Source organism: Stigmatopora nigra, chromosome 5 (assembly GCF_051989575.1).
Source record: "Stigmatopora nigra isolate UIUO_SnigA chromosome 5, RoL_Snig_1.1, whole genome shotgun sequence".
NCBI lineage: Eukaryota > Metazoa > Chordata > Actinopteri > Syngnathiformes > Syngnathidae > Stigmatopora > Stigmatopora nigra.
Genome location: NC_135512.1, coordinates 1,860,532 through 1,888,502, shown reverse-complemented (window position 1 = coordinate 1,888,502; position 27,971 = coordinate 1,860,532). Strand labels below are relative to the sequence as shown.

Here is a 27,971-nt window from a genome sequence, read left to right as displayed (position 1 = left end):
CAGGTTCAATTGCTTCTATTAGCATAATGTGACTAGGAATTTGAATAGGAGTTAAAATTCAAACAATAAATGAGTGAAGGGCAATTTTAGGTGTCTAATTAGCTTATCTAGCCTAGCGTAGCCTCGCCTAGCATGTTTAGGTAAAGTTCAATTGCTTTCGTTACTGTAAATTGACTGGGAATTTGAATAGGAGTTAAAATTCAAACAACAAAACATAGCGAAGGGCAATTTTGAGTGTCCAATTAGCTTAGCTAGCATAGCGTAGCCTAGCATGTTTAAGTAAAGTTCAATTGCTTTCATTACCGTCAACTGACTGGGAATTTGAATAGGGGTTAAAACTCAAACAACAAATCATAGTGAAGGGCAATTTTGAGTGTCAAATTGGCTTAGCTAGCCTAGCTTAGCATGTTTAAGTAAAGTTCAACTGCTTTCATTACCGTAAACTGACTGGGAATTTGAATTAGAGTTAAAATTCAAACAACAAATCATAGTGAAGGGCAATTTTTAGTGTCCAATTAGCTAGCCTAGCATGTTTAAGTGAAGTTTAATTGCTTTTCAGTTCAGTAAGCTGTCTAAGAATTTGAATTTGAGCTCAAATTCTAAGCATGCAAGCCAAATGGTATTAAAAAGGAATACGGATTTGATGATGGCAGAACAACTGGGTTTAATGAGGGCACTTAATGGCGGACTCTTCAATGCATGTTCCTAGGCAACAGCACAAGAAAAACTGAAGCGGTCCTTGAGTTTCATTTAGAATTGGCCACTGGGTCAAGACTTAGAGGACAGCCATGCATTTTGAAAGGGACAATAAAAAAATATAAAAAAAACTTACATTTCTGACGTAATTGCATTTACGTCAATTTAGATTGGAAATCAAGACCAAGTTTTTTAAAAAAACTGTCCACTTTATTTCTTTTGAGGGGTCTTAAACGTGGCAAAAAATCAACTCTTTACTAATAAAGGGGCGTGGCTTGAAAGACATGTCCAAAATATGAACAATAATAAAATCCCTTTAAATGGGTGCTATGTTGCCTATACATATAAATAGGAATAATCTTTTTGGGGTTAGCATATTTTTTGTATTTATAAATGTATTATTTTTGCTTGCTAAAGTTCCGATTTGTACTATTTTTGTTTGTTTGTTTTACGGTTTAAACGGGCGAGACAGTAGCGGATCACATGTTCCATCCCAGTCCGATGTGTGTAGCTAGCAGGTAGCACATTCCTATCATGCATGTCATAATCATCATTGGGAAGCCTAACCTGTGTAAAAAAACACATTAAAATGCAAAAGTTAGTTATTTTAAGCACAATACAACAAAAAAACATCACTTTAATATTGAATGATTGCCCCAAAACCAACAAAAGCCTTACTATACTATGTCGTTTTTTTGCGATAAAAAGCCTTACTATATATACTATGTTGTTTTTTTGCGATAAAACGCCTTACTATACTATGTCGTTTTTTTGCGATAAAAAGCCTTACTATGCTATGTCGTTTTTTGAAGAGAAAAAGCCTTACTATACTATGTCGTTTTTTTGGGGATAAAAAGCCTTACTATAGTATGTCGATTTTTTGCGATAAAATGCCTTACTATGCGATGTTGTTTTTGGTGATAAAAAACCTTACTATACTATGTCGTTTTTTGAAGAGAAAAAGTCTTACTGTACTATGTCGTTTTTTTGCGATAAAAAGCCTTACTATACTATGTCGTTTTTTGCGATAAAAAGCCTTACTATACTATGTCGTTTTTTCGCATAAAAAATGCCTTACTATACTATGTCGTTTTTTTGCGTAAAAAAAGCCTTACTATATACTATGTCGTTTTTTGCGATAAAAAGCCTTACTATACTATGTCGTTTTTTGCGATGAAAAGCCTTACTATACTATGTCGTTTTTTGCGATAAAAAGCCTTACTATACTATGTCTTTTTTGGCGATAAAAAACCTTACTATACTATGTCGTTTTTTGAAGACAAAAAGCCAGACTATACTATGTCGTTTTTTGCGATAAAAAGCCTTACTATACTATGTCGTTTTTTTGCGATAAAAAGCCTTACTATACTATGTCGTTTTTGAAAGAAAAAAGCCTTACTATACTATGTCGTTTTTGAAAGAAAAAAGCCTTACTATACTATGTCGTTATTTAAAGGAAAAAAAGCCTTACTATACTAAGTCGTTTTTTGAAGAAAAAAGCCTTACTATACTATGTCGTTTTTTTCACGAAAAAAAGCCTTACTATACTATGTCGTTTTTTCAAGAAAAAAAGCCTTACTATACTATGTCGTTATTTAAAGGAAAAAAAGCCTTACTATACTATGTCGTTTTTTGAAGAAAAAAGCCTTACTATACTATGTCGTTTTTTCAAGAAAAAAAGCCTTACTATACTATGTCGTTTTTCAAGAAAAAAACCTTACTATACTTTGTCGTTTTTTAAAGAAAAAAGCCTTACTATACTATGTCGTTTTTTTTAAAGAAAAAAGCCTTACTATACTATGTCGTTTTTTAAAGAAAAAAGCCTTACTTTACTATGTCGTTATTTAAAGGAAAAAAAGCCTTACTATACTATGTCGTTTTTTGAAGAAAAAAGCCTTACTATACTATGTTGTTTTTTTCACGAAAAAAAGCCTTACTATACTATGTCGTTTTTTCAAGAAAAAAAGCCTTACCATACTATGTCGTTTTTGAAAGAAAAAAGCCTTACTATACTATGTCGTTTTTTCAAGAAAAAAAGCCTTACTATACTATGTCGTTTTTGAAAGAAAAAAGCCTTACTATACTATGTCGTTTTTTGAAGAAAAAAGCCTTACTATACTATGTCGTTTTTTCACGAAAAAAAGCCTTACTATACTATGTCGTTTTTTCAAGAAAAAAAGCCTTACTATACTATGTCGTTTTTTCAAGAAAAAAAGTCCTACTATACTATGTCGTTTTTTCAAGAAAAAAGCCTTACTATACTATGTCGTTTTTTAAAGAAAAAAGCCTTACTATACTATGTCGTTTTTGAAGAGAAAAAGCCTTACTATACTATGTCGTTTTTTAAAGAAAAAAGCCTTACTATACTATGTCGTTTTTTAAAGAAAAAAGCCTTACTTTACTATGTCATTTTTTAAAGAAAAAAGCCTTACTATACTATGTCGTTTTTTTAAAGAAAAAAGCCTTACTATACTATGTCGTTTTTTCACGAAAAAAAAGCCTTACTATACTATGTCGTTTTTTCACGAAAAAAAGCCTTACTATACTATGTCGTTTTTCAAGAAAAAAAGCCTTACTATACAATGTCGTTTTTTAAAGAAATAAGCCTTACTTTACTATGTCGTTTTTTAAAGAAAAAAGCCTTACTATACTATGTCGTTTTTTAAAGAAAAAAGCCTTACTATACTATGTCGTTATTTAAAGGAAAAAAAGCCTTACTATACTATGTCGTTTTTTTAAAGAAAAAAGCCTTACTATACTATGTCGTTTTTGAATGAAAAAAGCCTTACTATACTATGTCGTTTTTGAATGAAAAAAGCCTTACTATACTATGTCGTTTTTTCACGAAAAAAAGCCTTACTACACTATGTCGTTTTTCAAGAAAAAAAGCCTTACTATATTATGTCGTTTTTTCAAGAAAAAAGCCTTACTATACTATGTCGTTTTTTAAAGAAAAAAGCCTTACTATACTATGTCGTTTTTTAAAGAAAAAAGCCTTACTTTACTATGTCGTTTTTTAAAGAAAAAAGCCTTACTATACTATGTCGTTTTTGGCGAAGAAAAAGCCTTACTATACTATGTCGTTTTTTAAAGAAAAAAGCATTACTATACTATGTCGTTTTTGAATGAAAAAAGCCTTACTATACTATGTCATTTTTTAAAGAAAAAAGCCTTACTATACTATGTCGTTTTTTAAAGAAAAAAGCCTTACTATACTATGTCGTTTTTGAAAGGAAAAAAGCCTTACTATACTATGTCGTTTTTGAAAGAAAAAAGCCTTACTATACTATTTCGTTTTTGAAAGAAAAGCCTTACTATACTATGTCGTTTTTGAAAGAAAAAAGCCTTACTATACTATGTCGTTTTTGAAAGAAAAAAGCCTTACTATACTATGTCGTTTTTGAAAGAAAAAAGCCTTACTATACTATGTCGTTTTTGAAAGAAAAAAGCCTTACTATACTATGTCGTTTTTGAAAGAAAAAAGCCTTACTATACTATGTCGTTTTTTTAAAGAAAAAAGCCTTACTATACTATGTCGTTTTTTCACGAAAAAAAAGCCTTACTATACTATGTCGTTTTTTCCACGAAAAAAAAGCCTTACTATACTATGTCGTTTTTCAAGAAAAAAAGCCTTACTATACAATGTCGTTTTTTAAAGAAATAAGCCTTACTTTACTATGTCGTTTTTTAAAGAAAAAAGCCTTACTATACTATGTCGTTTTTTAAAGAAAAAAGCCTTACTATACTATGTCGTTATTTAAAGGAAAAAAAGCCTTACTATACTATGTCGTTTTTTTAAAGAAAAAAGCCTTACTATACTATGTCGTTTTTGAATGAAAAAAGCCTTACTATACTATTTCGTTTTTGAAAGAAAAGCCTTACTATACTATGTCGTTTTTGAAAGAAAAAAGCCTTACCATACTATGTCGTTTTTTAAAGAAAAAAGCCTTACTATACTATGTCGTTTTTAAAGAAAAAAACCTTACTATACTATGTTGTTTTTTAAAAAAAAAAAGCCTTACTATACTATGTCGTTTTTGAAAGAAAAAAGCCTTACCATACTATGTCGTTTTTTAAAGAAAAAGGCCTTACTATCACTATGTCGTTTTTTAAAGAAAAAAGCCTTACTATCACTATGTCGTTTTTTAAAGAAAAAAGCCTTACTATACTATGTCGTTTTTGAAAGAAAAAAGCCTTACTATACTATGTAGTTTTTTTGCGATAAAAAGCCTTACTATACTATGTCGTTTTTTGCGATAAAATGCCTTACTATACTGTCGTTTTTTGTGATAAAAAGCCTTACTATACTATGTCGTTTTTTTGCGATAAAAAACCTTACTATACTATGTTGTTTTTTGCGATAAAAAGCCTTACTATACTATACTCAAATGCAAAAGTTAGTTATTTTAAGCACAGTAAAACAAAAACATATCACTTTAATATTGAATGATTGCCCCAAAACCAACAAAAGTGACCAAAAACTGCCTCAAAATCAACAAAAGTGACCAAAAACTTCATCAAAATCAACAAGTGACCAAAAACTGCCTCAAAATCAACAAAAGTGACCAAAAACTGCCTCAAAATCAACAAAAGTGACCAAAAAACTGCCTCAAAATCAACAAAAGTGACCAAAAACTGCCTCAAAATCAACAAAAGTGACCAAAAACGGCCTCAAAATCAACAAGTGACCAAAAACTGCCTCAAAATCAACAAAAATGACCAAAAACTGCCTCAAAATCAACAAAAGTGACCAAAAACTGCCTCAAAACCAACAAACGTGACCAAAAACTGCCTCAAAATCAACAAAAATGACCAAAAACTGCCTCAAAATCAACATAAGTGACCAAAAACTGCCTCAAAATCAACAAAAACCAACAAATGAACTAAAATTATCCTAGCAAGTCCCTCAAAATGAACAGGAAATGACCCAAAATGTACAGGAAGTGACCCGTAAGTTCTTTAAAATGACATTTGGCCAAAAATGAACAGGTTTAGCTAGCATGAAAACGTCCACCCAACCAAGCGAGTTTGCTAGCCTCGAACGTGCAGATGGCGGTCCGCTTGGCCGCTGCCCACGTCCTCCTTGGAGTAGGCGGAGCCCCGGGAGACTTAAGCCCCGGGTCGTCGGCCAATGGCGACGACTCGGAAGCGAGCAGGCTTCCGTCTGCTTTGTGCCAATTGGAATGATTGTCATTATTATGATTAGGGGTCAACATGTAAGCCCGTGTGACATTTTGGTTCCGGGCAGCCATCTTTGGGCTATTTCGGGCTCAGTTACTGCCAGCCTGCCAAAGACGACGCAGTGATTTTGCAAGAAATTGTATGAAAAAAGTCACAAGGAATATTAAATTGGATCGTTGGTTAACGCCTGTTGTCGAGTCTTGCCATGGTGGACCTCCCCTTAGTCAAATGTGAGCGCTTAAACATGGCTGAGGCCAAAGTTGTCAGTTGCCATGGCGACTGGGTCTCGCCAGGCATCGCGCTCGATGACAGGTTTGCCAGGTGCTCGCCATGAACTCAAGTGAGAGTTCACAAATGAAAGCGTTCGAATTCAATTCCTCAATTGGGGGGCAATTCATTTGTCCATTTTTGAGAACTTGCTTTGTTTTAAGTTACAGTATTTTACGCACTATAAGGCTCACCTTCAACGAATGGTATATCTTAAAATTTGTTTCATATAGAATGTACACTAGATTATAAAAAACAGTAGTAGTTGCAGTACTGGTAGTAGTGGGGGGGGGGTTAAAAATCCCCTAGATGGAGCTGTAGTAGTAGTAATAGTAGTAGTAGTACAAGTAGTAGTAGTGCTAGTACAAGTAGTATTAGTGCCAGTACAAGTAGTAGTAGTGCCAGTACAAGTAGTAGTAGTGCCAGTACAAGTAGTAGTAGTGCGAGTACAAGTAGTAGTAGTACAAGTAGTAGTAGTGCCAGTAAAAGTAGTGCGTGTACAAGTAGTAGTAGTACAAGTAGTAGTAGTGCCAGTACAAGTAGTAGTAGTGCCAGTACAAGTAGTAGTAGTACAAGTAGTAGTAGTAGTAGTAGTACAAGTAGTAGTAGTAGTAGTAGTACAAGTAGTAGTAGTAGTAGTACAAGTAGTAGTAGTAGTACAAGTAGTAGTAGTATTAGTACAAGTAGTAGTAGTATTAGTACAAGTAGTAGTAGTACAAGTAGTAGTACAAGTAGTAGTAGTACAAGTAGTAGTAGTAGTACAAGTAGTAGTAGTAGTACAAGTAGTAGTAGTAGTACAAGTAGTAGTAGTAGTACAAGTAGTAGTAGTAGTACAAGTAGTAGTAGTAGTACAAGTAGTAGTAGTAGTAGTAGTACAAGTAGTAGTAGTACAAGTAGTAGTAGTAGTAGTACAAGTAGTAGTAGTAGTAGTACAAGTAGTAGTAGTAGTACAAGTAGTAGTAGTAGTAGTAGTAGTAGTACAAGTAGTAGTAGTAGTACATGTAGTAGTACAAGTAGTAGTAGTAGTAGTAGTACAAGTAGTAGTAGTAGTAGTACATGTAGTAGTACAAGTAGTAGTAGTAGTACATGTAGTAGTACAAGTAGTAGTACAAGTAGTAGTAGTACATGTAGTAGTACAAGTAGTAGTACAAGTAGTAGTAGTACATGTAGTAGTACAAGTAGTAGTACAAGTAGTAGTAGTAGTAGTACAAGTAGTAGTAGTAGTACAAGTAGTAGTAGTAGTACATGTAGTAGTACTAGTAGTGTAAGAGCGCCCTCACCATGGCAAAAGTTGACTTTAGATGGGTAAAAAACGTGGCTCACCTGAAGAACTCCACAAAGGAGAAACCGTAGCCGTGCTGTTCGGCGATCCCGGCGCAGACCACGTTGGCCGAGGCGCCGATCAGGGTTCCGTTTCCTTGGCGCCAACTTTTGTTAATAGCCGAGCCGGGGTAAAAAAAAAACCTGGCTTGATTTTGGGTGCGGCGGACTCACCACCGAGGCAGGCTCCCATGGCCAAGGCAAAGATGAGCGGTTTCACCGGCAGATTCACGTCGGCATCCTGACTCAGGTTGATGAGGACTGGAATCTGAAAGATACAAAAAATGTTCTGCTACTGATTTTTTTCAAGAAAAGCCATAACGACAGTCGGCGGCCTTACCATGGTGGCAGTGAAGGGGATGTTGTCAATGAGAGAAGACGCCAGGGCGGAAATCCACATCACCAAGATGATGGCGATGGCCATACGTTGATCTTCGGGCACGGCCTGCAATCAAAAACACAAAAAAACCTTCAACATATGTAAATATATAAGATTGTAGCCAAGAACTAATTTCCAAGGTAAACAATGACACATACAAGACACACATTAGCATACGTAGCACAGTTTTAGACAGCGTTACGATAGCAATTTTGTTGGTCTAACAGCCAGGCTTGAAGATGATTGGCCAAGAGGTTCAGAGGCGGGACTTAACGTATGCTAATTGATATTGAGTTCCACATAAGAAGATGCTTTGGCTAATTTAGCATTATTTTTGTAGAGAACTACACAGTCACCTCTAGAGCCAGCCATTGTTGATTTTTTGGATTTTTTTGGTACAAAATCTTGCACTGGAGAAAATTGTGTCAACTACATCTGCATATTTAACGGTATTGTCCCTATTTAGGCATTTTATTTTTTCATTTTTTTTTTGGAAATATCTGATTTAGGAACTAATGACAGATGTCTTCTAAATCTATCTAAATCCATCAAAAAGTCAAAATATTTCAACTGGGTGACTTGATACTGCTACTTTAGAGTAATACTCCAATTTGCCACCCAAAAAAACACAAATGAGGTCTTTGCCTTGCACCTGTCGGGCATACATGCACATCAGTTTTTTTCGCAGGAAGTCAGGCGGAAAAAGCGTCGTGCCGCCTGTCACCGGCGATTAAGGGCGCCACGGGGGCCCGCCGGTTTATACGAGTTGGCGCGCTCATTACGGCGGCAAGGTAGACAATGATGTCTCGGCTCGGAGGAGACGTGAGGTTGAAAAGCCGATAGAAACGCGTGGTTGGCTGGTTGGCGCCGTTGCTTGGCACGCAGGTATTTTCAAAATAAGACACTTACTTTGATTAGCAGGGCTGTCTGCTCGCCGATGTAGTCGATGAGTTGCAATTGGGCCAAAGCCTGTGGCGACAAAAAAAACGTGTTAAGATTGACATTTTTAGGAGATTTCAGGGAATGTGGTTGCGTTTGGATGGGTAACAAATGAGACATTGAGAACAAGAGTGGGCCAAGTGCATTTTTTTGTTTTTTTAAAGGAGACAGTGGGCAGACATAGGAAAAAGCTATAGTAGTACATTCAATTAACATTTTAAAAGTTTTTTTTAAATGAGACACTGAGAACACAAGTGGGCTAAGTGCATTTTTTGTTTTTGTTTTTAAAGGAAACAGTGGCCAGGCATAAGAAAAAGCTATAGTAGTACATTCAATGAACATTTTAAAAGTATTTTTTTATCAGCCATTGAGAACACAAGTGGGCTAAGTGCATTTTTCTTTTTTTTAAAGGAAACAGTCGGCAGGCATAAGAAAAAGCTATAGTAGTACATTCAATGAACATTTTAAAAGTTTTTTTTTCAATGAGCCCCTGAGAACACAAATGGGCTAAGTGCATTTTTGGGAATTTTAAAGGGAACTGTGGGAAAAGCTATAGTAGTACATTGAATTAATATTTTAAGAGGTTTTTTTTATTATTAGCCATCGAGGACAAGACTGGGCTAATTCCATTTTTTGTTATTTTAAAAGGGAACTGCAGAAATGCATAAGAAAAAGCTATACTTGTTCATTCAAAGAACATTTTACATTTTAAAAGGTATTTTTTAGGTGCCTATGAGAACAAGACTGGGCTAACTCCATTTTTTTTGTCATTTTAAAGGGAACTGTAGACATACATAGGAACAAGGTATGAATTCAATGAACATCTATTTTTTAAATGAGCCACTAAGAATAGGATGGTCTAACTCCATTTTTATCATTTTAAAAAGAACTGCTTTGGAAAAAGGTAAAAATTCAATAAAATAAGTTTTAAGTTCCCCAAACCATCATTATTTTTGAATTTTGTACAAAGTTAACTAAATTATTTTAGTCATTCATTAGCGCAACACTGGGCCAAAAAATAAAAAATAAACGGAAGATATTCGGACTTGGACCACTATGGCAAACAAAAAAAAACAATTTTAGGGCTTTTTAAGGGATTTTTAAGGCTTATAGAGCTGTTTTTGGCTAAAAATAAAGATCAAATTAGATCAAATTACCTCCATCAAGACGAAGAGGGCAGCAAAGAAGAGCAAGGTAGCCCACTCCACCCGATGCAAGATCATTTCAAAATCCTGAATGTCAGCCAAAACCAAGAGCCACAAAGCACCCAAGATGGCAATCCAACCTAAACAGAAATCCAACAAAAATGGGAAAAGGACAAAAACAACAAGCTCAAAAACAATTACACCAGGAAATAAAGACTTAAGTGCATCTGCTGTGATTCCAGGAACGCAAAATGCTTGAATTTTTTTTCTGAGAATTAAAACGTTATAAGGCGGGCTTTGATTTTTTTTCATGTGAATTACTGAAAAAATAGAACATATATTTTTTTATAGTTTTGATAGAATATGTACAAGGAAAGTGTCTTACTCACCAAGATCCAGATGGATGCTGGGTACAAAAGAGTTGACAAAAAACATAAAGATGACCACAGCCAGGACCGACCCACATTTCACCAAAAGCACCTTGTCAGTGATTCGGTGCTGCAAAAAAACGACAAAAAACCCAGAACAGTCAGAGCAATGTAAAAAAAAAAAAAAAAAAAAAAAACTTTCTAGGACGGAATGGCGTAAAAAATGAGACGACAAAAACCTTCTTTTGCAGCTCTTGGATATTCTGCTCCCAATTCTTGTCCTCTTGAGAAATTTCCCTGTCAAAAACACACACAAAAGACGTGATTGCATTACTTAATCAAAGCTAACCTTTCCCCAAAAATGTGGACATTTTATTTAAAAATAAGAAAAATGGAGATAGCCCACTTTTGTGGCGGATTAAAAAAAATGGTTGTAACATTTTGTCACAGTACACCTGCATTTATTTATAAAAATAACAAAAAATGGAGTTAGCCCACTTCAGTAGCTCATTAAAAAAAATTTAGCATCACTTAATCAAAGTTAACAATTCCCCATATAAGTTGACATTTATTTAAAAATAACAAAAATGGAGATAGCCCACTTTTGCGCATAATTTAAAAAATGGTTGTAACATTTTATCACAGTACATCAGCATTTGATTTAAAAACATAACAAAAGGGAGTTAGCCCACTTTTGCGCGCCGATTAAAAAAATGGTTGTAACATTTTATCACAGTACACCTGAATTTATGCTAAAAAATAACAAAAATGGAGTTAGCCCACTTTGGTTTTCAGTTGCTAATTTTAAAAAAAGTTAGCATCACTTAATCAAAGTTAAATTTTCCTCATACATGTCGACATTTGTTTAAAAATAACAAAAATGGAGATAGCCCACTTTTGCGGCTGATTAAAAAATGGTTGTAACATTTTATCACAGTACACCTGTATTTATTTGAAAAATAACAAAAATGATGTTGGCCCACTTTTGCTCAGAGTGGTCATTTAAAAAATATAATAATGACTTCAAATAATACCAAAAATGGAGTTAGCCCACTATTTTTTTAAGCATTTGGGACATTTAATCGAAGTAGGACCCAGAACTTGCAAATATGGCACCCTAAACATTTTTTGGGGCACTTGCATGAGTCCAAAGAAATAAAAATGATGGTTTGGATGATTTTTTTTTATTTTTTTTACCTTTGGAATGTTTTCATCATTTTGCGGAGCAGGTTTTCCAGGTTGAGAACTTTTTGCATGAGTAGACATTTAACAGCCGTCTCCTCGCGGCTGGCGGGATTGATGCGCTGCGCCGTCTGCCTCCACACCAAAATTTCGTGCTTCAGTTCTTTAAAAAAAAAAATCACAAAAAAATCTATCAAAACTGGGGAGTTGGCCCATTACCACAGAAAATGAAAAGACGAAAAAAACATCTAAACTCATTTTTTTTACCCAATTTGGATAAAATTAGCCAACATTAAAGCCATAGCATAAGGTTTTTGACTGAAAAAAATGTTTTGCAAATCTCATTCTCCACAAAAAATCTATCAAAACTGGGGAGTTAGCCCATTACCACAGAAACTGAAAAGACAGAAAAAAACATCTAAACTCATTTTTTTACCCAAGTTGGATAAAGTTAGCCAACATTAAAGGCATAGCATAAGGTTTTTGACTGAAAAAAATGTTTTACAAATGTGTGATAACAGGGAAACTTTAAGAACAGCAATAAAAAAAAACCTAACTCATTTTTTTTAACCCAATTTGGATAAAATTAGTCAACATAGTAGCCATATGAAAGGGTTATTAGCCAAAAAGTCAAAGCCTTAATTGTCATTTTATTGACTTTTAAGCTCTCCGTTTTGTTAAATTTGTTCACTAAACAAAATAAAAACATAAAAAAGTACTCTACATACCAGTTTTTGGCAATATACATGGATTATTTTGTTGTCTATAGGCTTTAACTCTTTCATAGTTATAAACATCAAATCCATTTCAATTGTATAAGCTAGCTAGCATTGACTAGCACCACTAGCATTGATGCAAATTGCCGTCAAAGACAACCAAAAACTCCATCCTAAATAATAAATACATTTTCTCAATCCCCATCATTAGTAAATGACATGATTGGATGTGGTATAAATCACGGGAAGTGAAAAATAGACAACATTTAGCAGCGATAAGCTAGCAAACAAATGATGGCTAAGCTAAGAACTTACCCACGATTTCGATTGACTCTTTGTTGTAGAGTTTTTTGTTCCAGTAGAGCATTCGGAGAAAGGGGAAGGACGTCAACAGGACTAAGCAGATTCCCAAAAACATGTAGCCAGTAAAATTGGCAAAATCAATGCCCTGTTAACAGAATTCAATAAAAAATTGTAATTAAAATGGTCATAACATGACTTGAAATGTTGCCATTTGCCATTTTATGCTTTTTTCCCTCTACAGCAAGGAGAGTATTTTTTATTTATTTTATATATTGCAAGAGATTTTTATGGGAACAATCCGTTCAGCGCGTAATTGGGCCATTTGGAATAAATTCGAGGAAATAGTCAGGAATAAAAATCTTAAATCAGTCAGACGTGTCAATCACAGCCGATTTTCAATGAGGAAACTTTACTGGAAGGACGAGACGTTCAGTTGGAAATTGCCGCTGTTAGGTTAAAATGTTTGAGTTTTAGTCAAGGCTGGTTGGCGCTTTGAAAAAAATGGCGGTTGTTTAAGATGGGGGAAAAGGTTTGGGTGGGAAGGCAGGAAATTAATGCATTGTGGTTGTTGGGTAAGTGTTTATTTATTATTTTGGGGTAATTCTGTCGCTTTAAAGTAGTAAAATGGCTGCCATTGGGAGAAAGATGGTGGAGAATAAGAGTGGGCTAACTCCATTTTTGTCATTTTTAAGATTTACGGAGTGGGGAAATGTTGTATATTGATAGAATGATGCATTTTTTTTGGAGAAAATGAGACTAAAGAAAAGTGGGCTAACTCCATTTCTGTTTTTTTTCTTTCAACAAAATGCAACAATGACCAAAGGAAAAGTTAAATATGAATTGAATGATGCAAGTCTATGAGAAAATGAACTAAACAAAAAGTGGGCTAATTCCATGTTTGTTTGTTTTTGTCTAAAGATGCAGAAATTAATGGCAAAAGTTATGAATTGACTAAATGATGCAATTTTTTTTGAGAAAATGACACTAAAGAAAAGTGGGCTAACTCCATTTCTGTTGTTTTTGTCTAAAAATGCAGAAATGAATGACTAAAAATATACATTGACTAAATGATGCATTTTTTGGGAAAATAAAACGCTGAGAATTAAAGTGGGCCAAATCCAAAAGCTTTTTTAATATATATTTTTTGATTTTACAAAATTATTTTTGAACTAAAAACAGAAAAATGGATTAAAAAATGACAAATATTGATTTAAAAGGAGAAAAATCAGGAAAATTAACATACATCTATACTCTTCATTTAAATTTAAATCTAAAACCTAAAGTCGCAACTCATTTACTTTCTCGGGCCACACAAAATGATGCGGCGGACCAGATTTGGCCCCCGGGCCGCCACTTTGACACCAGTGGTATAAATTAATTGACACTTTTTTTAAATGAGAAAAAAATGAGTATAACCCAATTTTCATCTTTAGTCAAAAAAATCCGTTAATTAATGTATCATGTTTCAGCCAGGCAATGGCTACAGGCCCCTCCCACTTCAAATGGATCGGACACGTAGCGCCGCCAAAGCGCTAACGACCAACGGAATGCAAAACACCCTCAACTGGCTAATATTGGAAGCGTATCCGCTCTGTTGATTTGGGCTAGTTTGTCTTGGCGGCGGTCACGGAAGCGCAGGACGCCGTTCCGATAAGGACGGCGAGCGCGTTTTGTTTGTTTGTTTGCGAGCCGCAGGGATATTTTGGGCCCGAGTGCAAATTGGAGCGTCAAAGTCGTCCTACCTGTCGACGTAGGTCTTGATTGGACACGATGATGACGTTAGGCGGGTCGCCAACGGCGGTGGCGGCGCCGCCGATGTTGGTGAAGATGACTTCGGCGATCAAAACGTGGCGGGGGTCCAGGTTGAGGACTTCGCATAATCTGTGGGGACAACAAAGGAAGTTTGACATAGCAGTGGTAGTGGATTCATTACTGGTGATTATTTGATTGAGCACTTAGATGATTAATTGCTGTTGAAAACTAGCAGTCAAAAGTTTTGAGACACTTCACTATTGAATTGGGTGAGAAAGTGTCTCAAAACTTTTGACCACTAGTAATTTGGGTTTAAAAGTTTTGGCCAAAAAATTATGAATGCATATTTTCCCAAAATAGTCAGTCATTAAATTATTTTAAACATTTATTTTATTATATTTAGTTTTTATTTTTATTTTAAACCTTTATTTTAATTATTTATAGTTTTTTTATCTTACACATTTATTTGAATTATTGGTAGTTTTTTTTTATTTGAAAGATTTTTATTTTCCTAATTACATGATTGTAACTTATTCATAAAATAAATCAATACATACTGTTAATTAAAGAAAATACAGTATATATTATTTTTTAACAGAAAATATTATGAATAGATTTTGAAAAAGTAATTACGGTTTTATTTCTTTTGTAAATTAGAATTTTTAAATAAAGGCTTTGCTTTCATTGCTCTATTTTAATAAATGGAAAATAAATCAGTGAACCTAATTGCAATAAATATAAGAATATTTAGTATTAAGAGGTAAAAAAGGGATTTTGAGGTAAAAAAAAATATTTCAAAAAATATATATTTTTTGATAATAATAACAATTAAGTAAATGGCCACCTAAAAAATAGGTTTTCTAAATTATTTTTTAGGTTAAAAAAAGGAAATTAAAAAAATAAATCAATAAAGGGAATTAAAATAATTCAAAAAAGTAAATGACCATGAATTGATGAATAATAAAACTCCTAATTTGATAATTGATTGATTGATCGTAGTATCCCAAAGTCAAAATAGTCCCACCTAATGGTGACGGGGGTGAAGAGCATCATTGTGGTGACGTTGTCCAAAAAAGCCGAGAGGATAGCCGCAATCAGGCACAGGATGATGATCATTGGCCAAACTCGCCCTTTGGACAGACGGTAGGCCTACCAGAAAGAAAAAAAAATTAAATTAAATCAAATTACCATATCAGAATTGGCCCAGATACAACAATAAAAGCCAGCAAAATCCATCAAATCATTTGCAATCATTGAGATGCGTCCAATCCCTTTTGGACCCAAAAATTATATTCAAATTTCCCGTCTATGAGCCAAATTCCATTTTACGGCTAGGGCAGCGATTGAATTGGCGAGGACGCTCTGCCCTTATTGGGGATTAACGCCGTCTCTCCTTGACCTCGACGTCGTGCGAAAAATTCAATTTCCACTCATGAAAATGAAGGGCCACCAGCTTAAAAGGATTGGTCGGTGAGCATCCCCACCCTTTCTTATGCTTCCCTATGTGAAAAAATGTTGATCTATGGCAGCGGTGGGTAAACTTTTGAGCTGGGGGGAGGGGCATATTGACTTTAAAAATGTGACAGATGGGCGGGGTCAGCACAAGATTGGATACATATAAAAAAGTGCATCCGTTAATAGTACATATGAAAGATAAACAGAAAAAAAGGACTATTAAGTATTAACATACTCATCACTCATCATTAAAGTACTAAAAGTATAAAGTACAAAGTCAAGTAAGGAAAGGAATGTATTAAGAAATATTAAAATGTATACGATACATATAAAAAAGTGCATCCGTTAATAGTACATATGAAAGATAAACAGAAAAAAAGGACTAAAGTATTAAGATACTTATCACTCATTATTAAAGTAAAAAGTATAAAGTACAAAGTAAAGTAAAAAGGAATGTATTAAGAAATATTAAAATGTATATGATACATATAAAAAAGTGCATCCGTTAACAGTACATATGAAAGATAAACAGAAAAAAAGGACTAAAGTATTAAGATACTTATCACTCATTATTAAAGTAAAAAGTATAAAGTACAAAGTAAAGTAAAAAGGAATGTATTAAGAAATATTAAAATGTATATGATACATATAAAAAAGTGCATCCGTTAACAGTACATATGAAACTTAAACAGAAAAAAAGGACTAAAGTATTAAGATACTTATCACTCATTATTAAAGTCAAAAGTATAAAGTACAAAGTAAAGTAAAGGAATGTATTAAGAAATATTAAAATGTATATGATACATATAAAAAAGTGCATCCGTTAATAGTACATATGAAACAAACAGAAAAAAATGGACTCAAGTATTAATATAGTCATCACTCATCATTAAAGTACTTAAAAGTATAAAGTACAAAGTAAAGTCAAAAGGGAATGTATTAAAAAATATTAAAATGTAATTTTTAAAAAAGATAGAAGGCCTATAAAATACGAAAAACAAATAAGAGTGGACACCGCTACTGCCACTGGCTACCGCGTGACGGCGCCATCTTGGGGAAAAAAATATATATATATTTGGACAACGCCGGCGGGCCGGATTAAAAAACCTAACGGACCGAATATGGCCCGCGGGCCGTATGTTGCCCAAAAATTAAAAATTAAAAAAGTCCAATTGTAACTCCATTGGGTTTTAGTCCGAGGAAAAATGATCATATACTGATCTATGGCCAAAGTTTGAACTAGTCACGGTGACCTTTGACCTTTGAACTATGTGGCTAATCCGGATGGAGATGACCTACTTTTGGACGCTAAACAGAGGCAAATGTCAAGCTTGGCGGCGGCGGAGGCGAGTCAAATGTCAAGTGCACAAGGGAGGAATACAAGATAGGCTGCTCGGCGGCCATTTTGGATGGAGAGGAAAACCCACCTTGACGGCGCAGTAGTCAAAGAAGCCAGTCTCGGAGAAAATGGCCACCAGCACCATCTGTTGTACATTTGGAAACATTTGCATTAATTGACATTACGGGTTTTTAATTTAATTGTTGGTTTTATTTACTTAGGGGTGAATTTTTTTTATTGCTATTTTATTGTTAGGGATTATTTTTTGGAGTATTTTTTCCCACAAATTTTACTTTTATTTTTATTGATCTAATAAAATGATTATAAATAATTTTAAAATTCGTATTTTAATGTCTAAGGCTATTTTTTTGTAATTTTCCCATGAATTGTACTTTTATTGATTTGATAAAATGATTGGAAATAATTTTTAATTCTTATTTTAATTTTTAAGACTATTTTTTTGTATTTTTTCCCATAAATTGTACTTTTATTAATCTGATAAAATGATTAGAAATCATTTAAAATTCTTATTTTAATTTTTAAGACTATTTTTTTGTATTTTTCCCATGAATTGTACTTTTATTGATTTGATAAAATGATTAGAAATCATTTTAAATTCTTATTTTAATTTTTAAGACTATTTTTTGTATTTTTTCCCATAAATTGCACTTTTATTGATCTGATAAAATGTATAAGAATAATTTATAAAGTCCTATTGTTTAATTTATATGAGGTAAAAGTATATTTTCACATGTTTTAAATTTTATTTAACTCTTGACTTCACATATTTTAAATTTGACCTATTTTAAAAATATATAGAATTTCATAACTGACATTTTTGACAATTAGATTTTGATTCAATTTTGCACCATTTGGGCTTTAAAATAATTATATTAAGCTCCTTTAAACAAAATACTTGACTTACTATATTAAATGAAGTACTTAATTGCAACTTGAATTCATATTTTCAAGGAAATATTATAATACATGATATAGCATACGAGTTAGCATTCATACAATATAGCTAATACTTCCTTTAACTTATGCAAATAGTATTTTTTTATAGAATGCTTTACATTTAAAGCTTTTAGCAAATAATTAATTTTATTATTTACAACCTAATTCAATTCAATGCAATATCAATATGGAATTTGATCAATTATAACGAATATATTTTGAGTTAACACAATATTTTGATGTAACTGCATTGAATTTTTCCAAAAGCAAATCACTATTTTATCAATTTTGACATAGTTTGAATTACCATTCCAAAAAGGAGTGCCAGAGTCTCGTAGTCGATCCATTCCACCACCTGCACTAGGCTTGGTCGCTACGATAGGGGGCAACAGACCAAAAAAAAGTGACTAAAACAACTTTACAATACATAATAATGGTAAGATAGTGATTTTGAATGGTCATATTTACATCGCCAATAAAGGCCAAGGCAGACAGGGCAGCCAGGGAACCCAACATGGCCGCCAAAGTGCGATGGACGATCTGAAAAAGGAATGTACTTGAGTATTTGGGGAGAACAGGATTGGTTGTCGCATGTGAACATTCTCCCATTGATATACAGTAATGCCTCAAAAATGGTGGTTAATGTAGACCAAAACATGGCCGCGACAATTGAAAAAAAAATCGAAAAGTAGTCGTAATTTTACCCCTTTTATAACTTTTTCTATTTTTTTTTAAATTGCCGAGTCCTAGTCTCAAGACTAGCTTCCGTTTACAAGTTTTAGCATTGATTTTTATATTTTTATGAACTTTAAAAAACAAAAACAAAATAAAATATATATTTTTTAATTAATAGTGAAAAAAAATAATTAAAAAGTAGTAAATTCGTGATAAGTGAAGACACAGTAATGGGAGGGATTACTGTACTTTTATTATGCCAAAATTATTAGCCTATTTAATATAATTAAAATATTTAAAAAATATGAAAACCTAATAATTTTGATATATACAATAAAAATCAATTGCTTTTAAATTCTCTAAACTGTTCCTGTCATGACAAACCAACAACTTACTTTATGCTAAAAGCTTAGCTAACCGCTAGCATTCAACTGAAGAATATGAAACAAAACTTAATCTTCATCCTCATACTTATTTAACGCCAACATATCGATCAATATTATTATGTCTTATCCTACCTGATATGCATTTTTACACAAAAACATTAAAATTCTGGGGACAAACCTAACTATCTCAACTCTGCCCTCTGGTGGAGAATTAACGCCACATCTCCCAACTCAACCCAACAGGACAAAACAGCTTTTTTACATTTTAGCAGTAAGTCTGGGAGTACCTCGAAGATGATGAGGACGTAGACGCCAGTCAGGATGACGCCAGCGATGGCCACTTGCGTCTCCACGTTGACGTAGAGCGACTGGTGCGTGATGGACAACGGCACGGCCGCCGCGGACTCCGTCCACGCCTGGAAGCTGACCGTGACGGGGTCACTGGGGAGGTCAAAAAAGGATGTTGATAGGACAGGGGTGGGCAAACTTTTTGGGTCTGGGGGAGGGGCACATTGATATTAAAAATGTGACAGATGGGCGGAGTCAGCACAAGATAGGATACATATAAAAAAGTGCATCCGTTAAAAGTACATATGAAACATAAACAGAAAAAAAGAACTAAAGTTATAACATACTCATCATTAAAGTAAGAAGTATAAAGTATAAAGTAAAAAGTAAAAAGTATAAAGTATAAAGTATAAAGTATAAAGTATAAAGTATAAAGTATAAAGTATAAAGTATAAAGTATAAAGTATAAAGTATAAAGTATGAAGTATAAAGTATAAAGTATAAAGTATAAAGTATAAAGTACAAAGTAAAGTATACAGTACAAAGTAAAGTATACAGTACAAAGTAAAGTATACAGTACAAAGTAAAGTATAAAGTGCAATGTAAAGTATAAAGTACGAAGTCAAGTATAAAGTACAAAGTACAACGTAAAGTACAAAGTACAACGTAAAGTACAAAGTACAACGTAAAGTACAAAGTACAACGTAAAGTACAAAGTACAACGTAAAGTATAAAGTACAAAGTCAAGTATAAAGTACAAATTCAAGTATAAAATACAAAGTCAAGTAAAAAGGAATGTATTAAGAAATATTAAAATGTCATTTTAAAAAAGATAGGGCTGTAAAAACATGAAAAACAAATAAGTGACGGCGCCATCTTGGGGTAAAAAAAAAATGGACAACGTCGGTGGGCCGGATTACAAAGCCTAACGGGGCCGTATTTGGCCCGCAGGCCGTAGTTTGCTTATTTTTTTTACCTGCTGAGCATCTCGAAGGTTTTAGTGAGCTCCAATTGGTCGTTTCGCTCACTGTCAAGAGGAATGGTCCAATTGTAAAGAACCTGAAAAAAACAGCATTTTTAAAAGATTTTACTTGAATAAAAATGCATGTTATTTGTATGTTGAATCTATTTTTTTAAACACAATTTGTATGTTGGATTATTTATGTCCTTAATATGAAATGAATGAGGTCAAAGGTCAGACAACCTGCTGTGCCCTCCTCCTCCGGCCCGCCGGGTCCGTCTGCTCCACCCGGATGAGGATGAACTCTCGGGGGTCCGATGGGACGGCACCCCCCGCGAACGGGCCTCCCACTTGGAGCCGGAGCAGGGCGTTATCCCGGAAATCCGTCAGGTTCATCGCTGATGAGCGGTTAAGGCCAAGTGCTGGAAAATGGGGCGTGGCGTTTGGGATGCGTCGCCATTTAAGAGGATACTCAAGACGTCGCCGGGGGTGACGGCCAACATCCTCCGGGGGTTGTCGCGGTCGGGGTACATGCTGAATAGTAGCTGTCATGACGAGACAAAAAAAATGACAAAATTTAAAAAATGTGTCAAAGTGGCGGCCCGGGGGCCAAATCTGGCCCCGCCGCTTCATTTTGTGCGGCCCGGGAAAGTCAATCATGAGTGCTGATTTTCTGTTTTAGGATCAAATTTAAATTAAGAGTATAGATGTATATTAAATTTCCTGATTTTGTCCCCTTTTTACATCCATAATTGTCATTTTTTAATCATTTTTTTTCTGTTTTTAGTTAAAAAGTATATTTATTTCAGGATCGGACAGAAGTTAAGTACAGTAATCCCTCAAATATTGCGGCTATAGAGTATAGATGTATATTATATTTCCTGATTTTCACCCTTTTTAAAATCAATAATTCTCATTTTTTAATCCATTTTTTCTGTGTTTTTAGTTCAAAAATAATTTTGTAAAATCTAAAAATATATTTTAAAAAAAGCTCAAATAAACATTGATTTAGATCTATAAAAAAACTAAATATTCAGGGTTTTTAATCCAGTTCTTTTAATCCATTTATAAAAAAATAAACAAAATTCTAAATATTATATCTAAAATGCAAACAAATCAAAATGTTTTTTTTCCAATCCAATAACCTTTTTTTGGGTGTTTTTTTTCTCAGAGTGTTGGAACCACTTAATTTATTTTTAGTTCATTTCTATTTGAAACATCGCTTTGACATACGAGCTCAGTCCCAAAACGAATGAAGCTCATATCTCAAAGCACCAATATAATAGTTTTTTTAAGTAGACTTACACTGCATAAGACGACAATGGTAAAGATGGTGGCCACTCTGGATATTCGAAAGCAACATCTGAAAATAGCCCAAAAAAAAAAACATTTCCATTAGCATAAGCGTTAGCATCCAAAAAAACAACATTTCCATCAATTATAGTTGTGAGCGTTAGCATGAATGCTAATTTGTATTTACTTGAGGGCACCGGCGAGTTTGAAACCCATAGCATAAGCGTTAGCATCCAAAAAAACAACATTTCCATCAACTATAGTAGTGAGCGTTAGCATGAATGCTAATTTATGCTTACTTGAGGGCACCGGCGAGTTTGAAACCCAAACTGAGGTTCTCCAGAGGGTCGTTTTTGTCCGACGAATTGGACCGAAGTAGCGAGAGACTGGTCACCTCGCTACCAAGTCGATACCGCCTCTCCAAGTCCACGGCGCTGCTGTCCCAAGGCTCCTCGCCACCGTAGAAGGCGGGGTTGTGCATGGTCATGTACGCCATGCTGCAAAAAAAATAAAAAAATAAAAAGTTGGTCTTCAAATCAGGGTAACGTTTTGGTTTTGGGTCGTTGGACACGCCCACCTGTCGTCTTGGGAGAATCTTAGAAGCGGCGACCTTTCGGACATGTTGGAGGAATTCTTTTTGCCGGTTAGGATGTTAACTACGTTGAAGTTGTGACTGGAAGACAAAAAAAATGGCAGAAGTTAGGCAAAAAAAAAGAAAAAGAATTGGAAAAGAAAAGAACAAATCGAGTTCAATAAATAAAATGTGTATTCATTCATTTTCCCAAATGCTTATCATCATAAGGGTCGTGGTTAGGGGTGCTGGAGCCTATTCCAGCTAACTACGGGCACAAGGAGACAACATATTGGTTAGTTAGCTAGCTGGTTAGCACATAGCTGGGAGCAATTTACAGCACTGGTGTCAAAGTGGCGGCCCGGGGGCCAAATTTGGCCCGCCGCATTATTTTGTGCGGCCCAAGAAAGTCAATGATGAGTGCCGACTTTGTGTTTTAGGATCAAATTCAAATGGAGTATGGATGTATATTAATTTTCCTGACTTTCCCCTTTGTAAATCAATAATTGTAATTTTTCAATCATTTTTTTCTGTTTTTAAGTCAAAAATAATTTTGTAAAATCTAAAAATATATATATAAAAAGCTAAAATAAAGATTGTTTTAGATCTATAAAAAAACTGAATATTTAGGGCTTTTAATCCAGTTCTTTTAATCCATTTCTTAAAAAAATCTAAATATTATATCTAAAATGGTCAATTCAAACTAAAAAATGATGATTAGATAGCCAATATAAATTAACAAGATCAAATATGGTCGACTTAAATATTGTCAATAGACCTAAAAAAAATTCTGAGGAAGCCATGTTGAAAATGTCATATAAAGTCCACCATTTTGATTTAAATTGGTCTTTTTTTTGGTGTCATTTTAGTTCAAATTAAAAAATTAAGATTAAATAGCCAATTTAAATTAGCGAAATTAAATATGGTAGACTTAAATATTGTCAATAGACCTAAAAAAAGTTGAAGCCTTTATCAAGTCCACCATTTTGATTCAAATTTGGGTTTTTTTGGGTGTCATTTTAGTTCAAATGAAAAAATTAAGATTACATAGCCAATATAAATTAGCGAAATTAAATATGGTAGACTTAAATATTGTCAGTAACCAAAAAAAAAAAAACCTAAAGTCCGCCATTTTACTTTTTTTAAGAGTCATTTCACTTCAAATGTCAAAATGCTAATTAGCAATTCAATTCCAATTAGCAACACCAAATCTAGTCGCCTAAAATACCATCAACAGACTTCCAAAAAGTCACAAAAAGCCTTGTTAAAAAAAAAATCCATTTTTAGTGGCGATCATTGCCTTATCGATGAACTTTGACCTCCCCCAAGAAGTCACCCCCCGCTTGCCAGCTGGGTTCGAGCCCTCAAAAACACCAACACATCGCTAACAAGCCTTTTTTTCCCATTACCGACATGTTGTCGCAGCTGTGGCGCGTTTTCTTCTAAATTTAGAATTTTCAGAGTAAATTTGGTGTCCTACCCGTCGTCTTGTCTCACGGGGACAAACCCGTCGGCGTGGATGACGCACTGTCCCGACGGCAGGCCGGCGGCGGATTTCTGCGTCTCGAGACGCTCCGAGATGTCCTGCAGGAGGCGCAGCTCGCCGAAATTTCCCGCGTTTTGGTGGGCCGGCGCAGAGGCTTGCGACATCTCCAGTTCCAAGTTGTTCTTGTTTTCCAGATACATGGTGGCGCTGTAGAGGAAAGTAGAAAAGTATATTAGAAAAGATGCCATTTTTATTTTCCAGTTGTTTTTTTTCTGTGTTAGTCAGTGCAAATGGCGGACCTTTTTTGCTAATACGAGGAGTATATACTACTTTTTGTTGGCAAGTAGTCGTGTGTTATCCTATTTTGAGGACATTAGTGTGCATCATTTTCTGAATATTTTTAAGGGAAGACAAAAGTAAACAACCCTCAATAGGTTGCATCTGAATGTCGAGGTGGAGGCGGGGCTAATAGAGCCAAGAAAGGTTTTTAAAATTTCAAACAAAATTAGAATTAAGTTTAGTTTAAAGTTAGATTTAACTTATTTTGGAGTGTGTAACTCTTATTGAATGCAAAGTTGTTTTGAAATTCATCATTTGAAGTTGTTTCAATGTGTTTATGTGTATGTGTTCGCGTGCTAATGTTAGCTTCCTCCTTATACACTTAGAAAGATGCAGACATATGTCATTGGTACTGTTTAATTCATTTTAATACATTTACATATAATTTTCTCTTGTTTAATAGTGTTTGACATCTTTCTTAAAAAATTGGGACTGATTATTTTTATTTGAAGTTGTTTAAATGTGTTTATGTGCATGTGTTTGTGTGCTAACGTTAGCTTCCTCCTTATACACTTACTAGGTACAAATAGAAAATATTTTTGTATCTTTCTAATTCATTTTAATACATTAACAAATCATTTTCTCTCGTTTTTTAGTGTTTTTCACATATTTCAAATAAAATTGGGAAAGATTATTTTCATTTGAAGTTGTTTAAGTGTGTGTTTATGTGTGTGTGTTCGTGTGCTAACGTTAGCTTCCTCCTTACACTTAATAGGTACAAATAAAAAATATTTTTGTATCTTTCTAATTCATTTTAACACTTTAACAAATCATATTCTCTCGTTTAATAGTGTTTTTCACATATTTCAAATAAAATTGGGACACATTATTTTCATTTGAAGTTGTTTAAGTGTGTGTTTATGTGTGTGTTTGCGTGCTAACGTTAGCTTCCTCTATATACACTTACTAGGTACAAATAGGAAATGTTTTTGTATCTTTCTAATTCATTTTAATACTTTAACAAGTCATTTTCTCTCGTTTTTTAGTGTTTTTCACATATTTCAAATAAAATTGGGAAAGATTATTTTCATTTGAAGTTGTTTAAGTGTGTGTTTATGTGCATGTGTTTGCATGCTAACGTTAGCTTCCTCCTTATACACTTACTAGGTACAAATAGAAAATATTTTTGTATCTTTCTAATTCATTTTAATACTTTAACAAATAATTTTCTCTCGTTTTTTAGTGTTTCTCACATAAGTTACATATAAAATACTGCTCTACTTACTAAAATTCCAAGTTAGGAAATTTCCATCTTATGCGTTTTGACTGGGAGGGGCCAATGAACGGACGGAGGCCATTTTGAAAAGGCCATAGTGAGTCTGCCATTTGGATTCAAAGTAGGCTACACAAAAACAATATACTCTTTGGGGGGGTTTGATGGAGTTCCGTATGTATTCCGCTTCATAAGCGTCATTTTCAGACGTCACATGACTTGCAAATACTAGGGGCGGCAGTAAATCCCAAATCAGATGAGCGCGGGGGGGTCAGTGGACCGGTCCGACGGGATTATGGCTCACGTGGAACCCCCGTCGGCGCTCACGTGCCGCGCCATCGTACGCCTCCGAGAAAGTGCTTTGACTGACTGGAGTCGTGGCTCCTCCCACTTGGAAGATGTCACAGAAATAAATGGCCAGCGGTTTTGCATCTGATGCGTAAAAAAGGGCCTGGTCCCATTCATGTGACGGGCCTCAAACCCACATTCAATGAAGCCTTTTGTGGCGCTTTTTCAGGCCGAGGGCGCCATTAGAAAGACAAACTGCTTTTCTAACAATTTTACACCCTACGGCCTTTTTGGAATTTCTGAAAATTGACAAAACCACATTGCAGGGTTGATTTGAACGCAATTTGAAAAGACTCAATTAACATGGAAATAGTTTGCCAAAAAATGTGTAATATTGACAAAAAAAAAAAATTATATATATATATATATATATATATATATATATATATATATATATATATATATATATATATATTATCCACCCTATCAAAGTAGGGTGACATATTTTGTCATTAGTATATACATATACACAAACATATACACATACATATACACATACATATACACATACATATACACATACATATACACATACATATACACATACATATACACATACATATACACATACATATACACATACATATACACATACATATACATATATATACACATGCACACACATACATATATACATATACACATATACACACATATACACATATACACACATACACAAATATACACACATATACACACATATACACACATATACACACATATACACACATATACACACATATACACACATATACACACATATACACACATATACACACACATACACACATATACACACATATACACACATATACACACATATACACACATATACACACATATACACACATATACACACATATACACACATATACACACATATACACACTTATACACACTTATACACATTTATACACATTTATACACATTTATACACATTTATACACATTTATACACATTTATACACATTTATACACATTTATACACATTTATACACATTTATACACATTTATACACATTTATACACATTTATACACATTTATACACATTTATACACATTTATACACATTTATACACATTTATACACATTTATACACATTTATACACATTTATACACATTTATACACATTTATACACATTTATACACATTTATACACATTTATACACATTTATACACATTTATACACATTTATACACATTTATACACATATATACACATATATACACATATATACACATATATACACATATACACATATACACATATACACATATACACATCCAAATATACATATATATACATCCAAATATACATATATATATTTCAGCAACATGCTTATTTATTTATATATTAATTTATTTACTACCTATTTTTTTATGTCTACAATGTCTTTTGCTGTGTCTGTATTCTCACCCTCTTGCTAGTGAGACAATAAAATGAATAAAGTTATCAAATCTAATTTAATATTAAGATTTTTTTGTTAATGTCATAAGTGTTTAGTATTTTGTCCAATTTACCAGACCAGTTATTGCAAAATAACGGTCAAATATCAATCAAAAGCTCTTAGAAATGGATGAAAAAGCCTCATTGAAATTCGAAGTATATTAGCTAAACCATGCACTAAAATCTTATTAGCTGCTACTTAAATGAGCTAAAAATGCAAACCTAGCCATTGACATTAAAAAAATACAACATAAAACAAAATAATTTAGCGAATTTTGAAATTTGCTAGCAGAATTAAATGGCAACATCAGCAAAAATACAGATAAAATAACTTTAACAATGATGGACATCCAATCAGAACCTCCCATTTCAAATGAATTGGACATCCATTCAATTGAATTGAATACTTCCATTGTCCTTATACAAATGTAATGAGATTAAATGCCAAATAATGCTTAAAAACACAAATAAATAATCAACAATTATTAAACTACAGCATCAACACAAAATCAACTTACTAAAATCAACTTACTAAAACAAGAACAAGTCATTTTAAGCCCTAAAAAAAATCATTATACTCATCTATCCAGCATATGTAATGTATAATATATCCATTTGTATGATACCAATAAAAGGATTCAATTCAATGTTTTTTTTTAGCAATTAGAAGCCATTTTTTGGGCCAATTTGAATAAAATGTGAAAGGTAGACCTACGTTGAAAAAGTTGAGGGACAAGTTGACGATGAAGGTTCCGGCGGGTGAGGGGGGGAGGGAGGTCAGGGGTGCCGGTGTCTCCTCTCCTGGCCAAGGAGGAAGATGGACCTGGACGTCCTGCTGCAGGAGAGGAGGAGGAGGAGAAGAAGGAGGAGAAGGAGGAGGAGATGAAGAAGGAGGAGGCCCAAGTTTTTTTCTAATAGCGGCTTAAGGTCAAGACTTTCCCCCTTTTCGAAAGCCCCCTCCCTACCCC

The 27,971-nt window shown here is 33.9% G+C and overlaps 1 protein-coding gene across 1 annotated transcript; it reads right to left on the bottom strand.

Moving 5' to 3' along the window:
* Positions 1-182: 182 nt before the first annotated feature.
* On the bottom strand, positions 183-27,858 carry oca2 (oculocutaneous albinism II). The gene is made up of 24 exons (XM_077716176.1): positions 27,719-27,858; positions 23,654-23,866; positions 22,180-22,275; positions 21,902-22,099; positions 21,615-21,672; positions 20,782-20,854; positions 20,553-20,707; positions 20,325-20,407; positions 19,348-19,501; positions 18,468-18,539; positions 18,307-18,372; positions 17,131-17,187; positions 15,273-15,397; positions 14,239-14,377; positions 12,509-12,641; positions 11,493-11,640; positions 10,535-10,592; positions 10,317-10,425; positions 9,940-10,067; positions 8,753-8,812; positions 7,805-7,909; positions 7,639-7,732; positions 7,468-7,561; positions 183-1,263 (listed from the first exon to the last, which is right to left on the bottom strand). Exons 2-24 carry the CDS (start codon positions 23,857-23,859, stop codon positions 1,176-1,178), a joined length of 2,499 nt encoding a protein of 832 aa, XP_077572302.1. The 5' UTR covers positions 23,860-23,866; positions 27,719-27,858; the 3' UTR covers positions 183-1,175.
* Between the last annotated feature and the right edge of the window lie 113 nt (positions 27,859-27,971).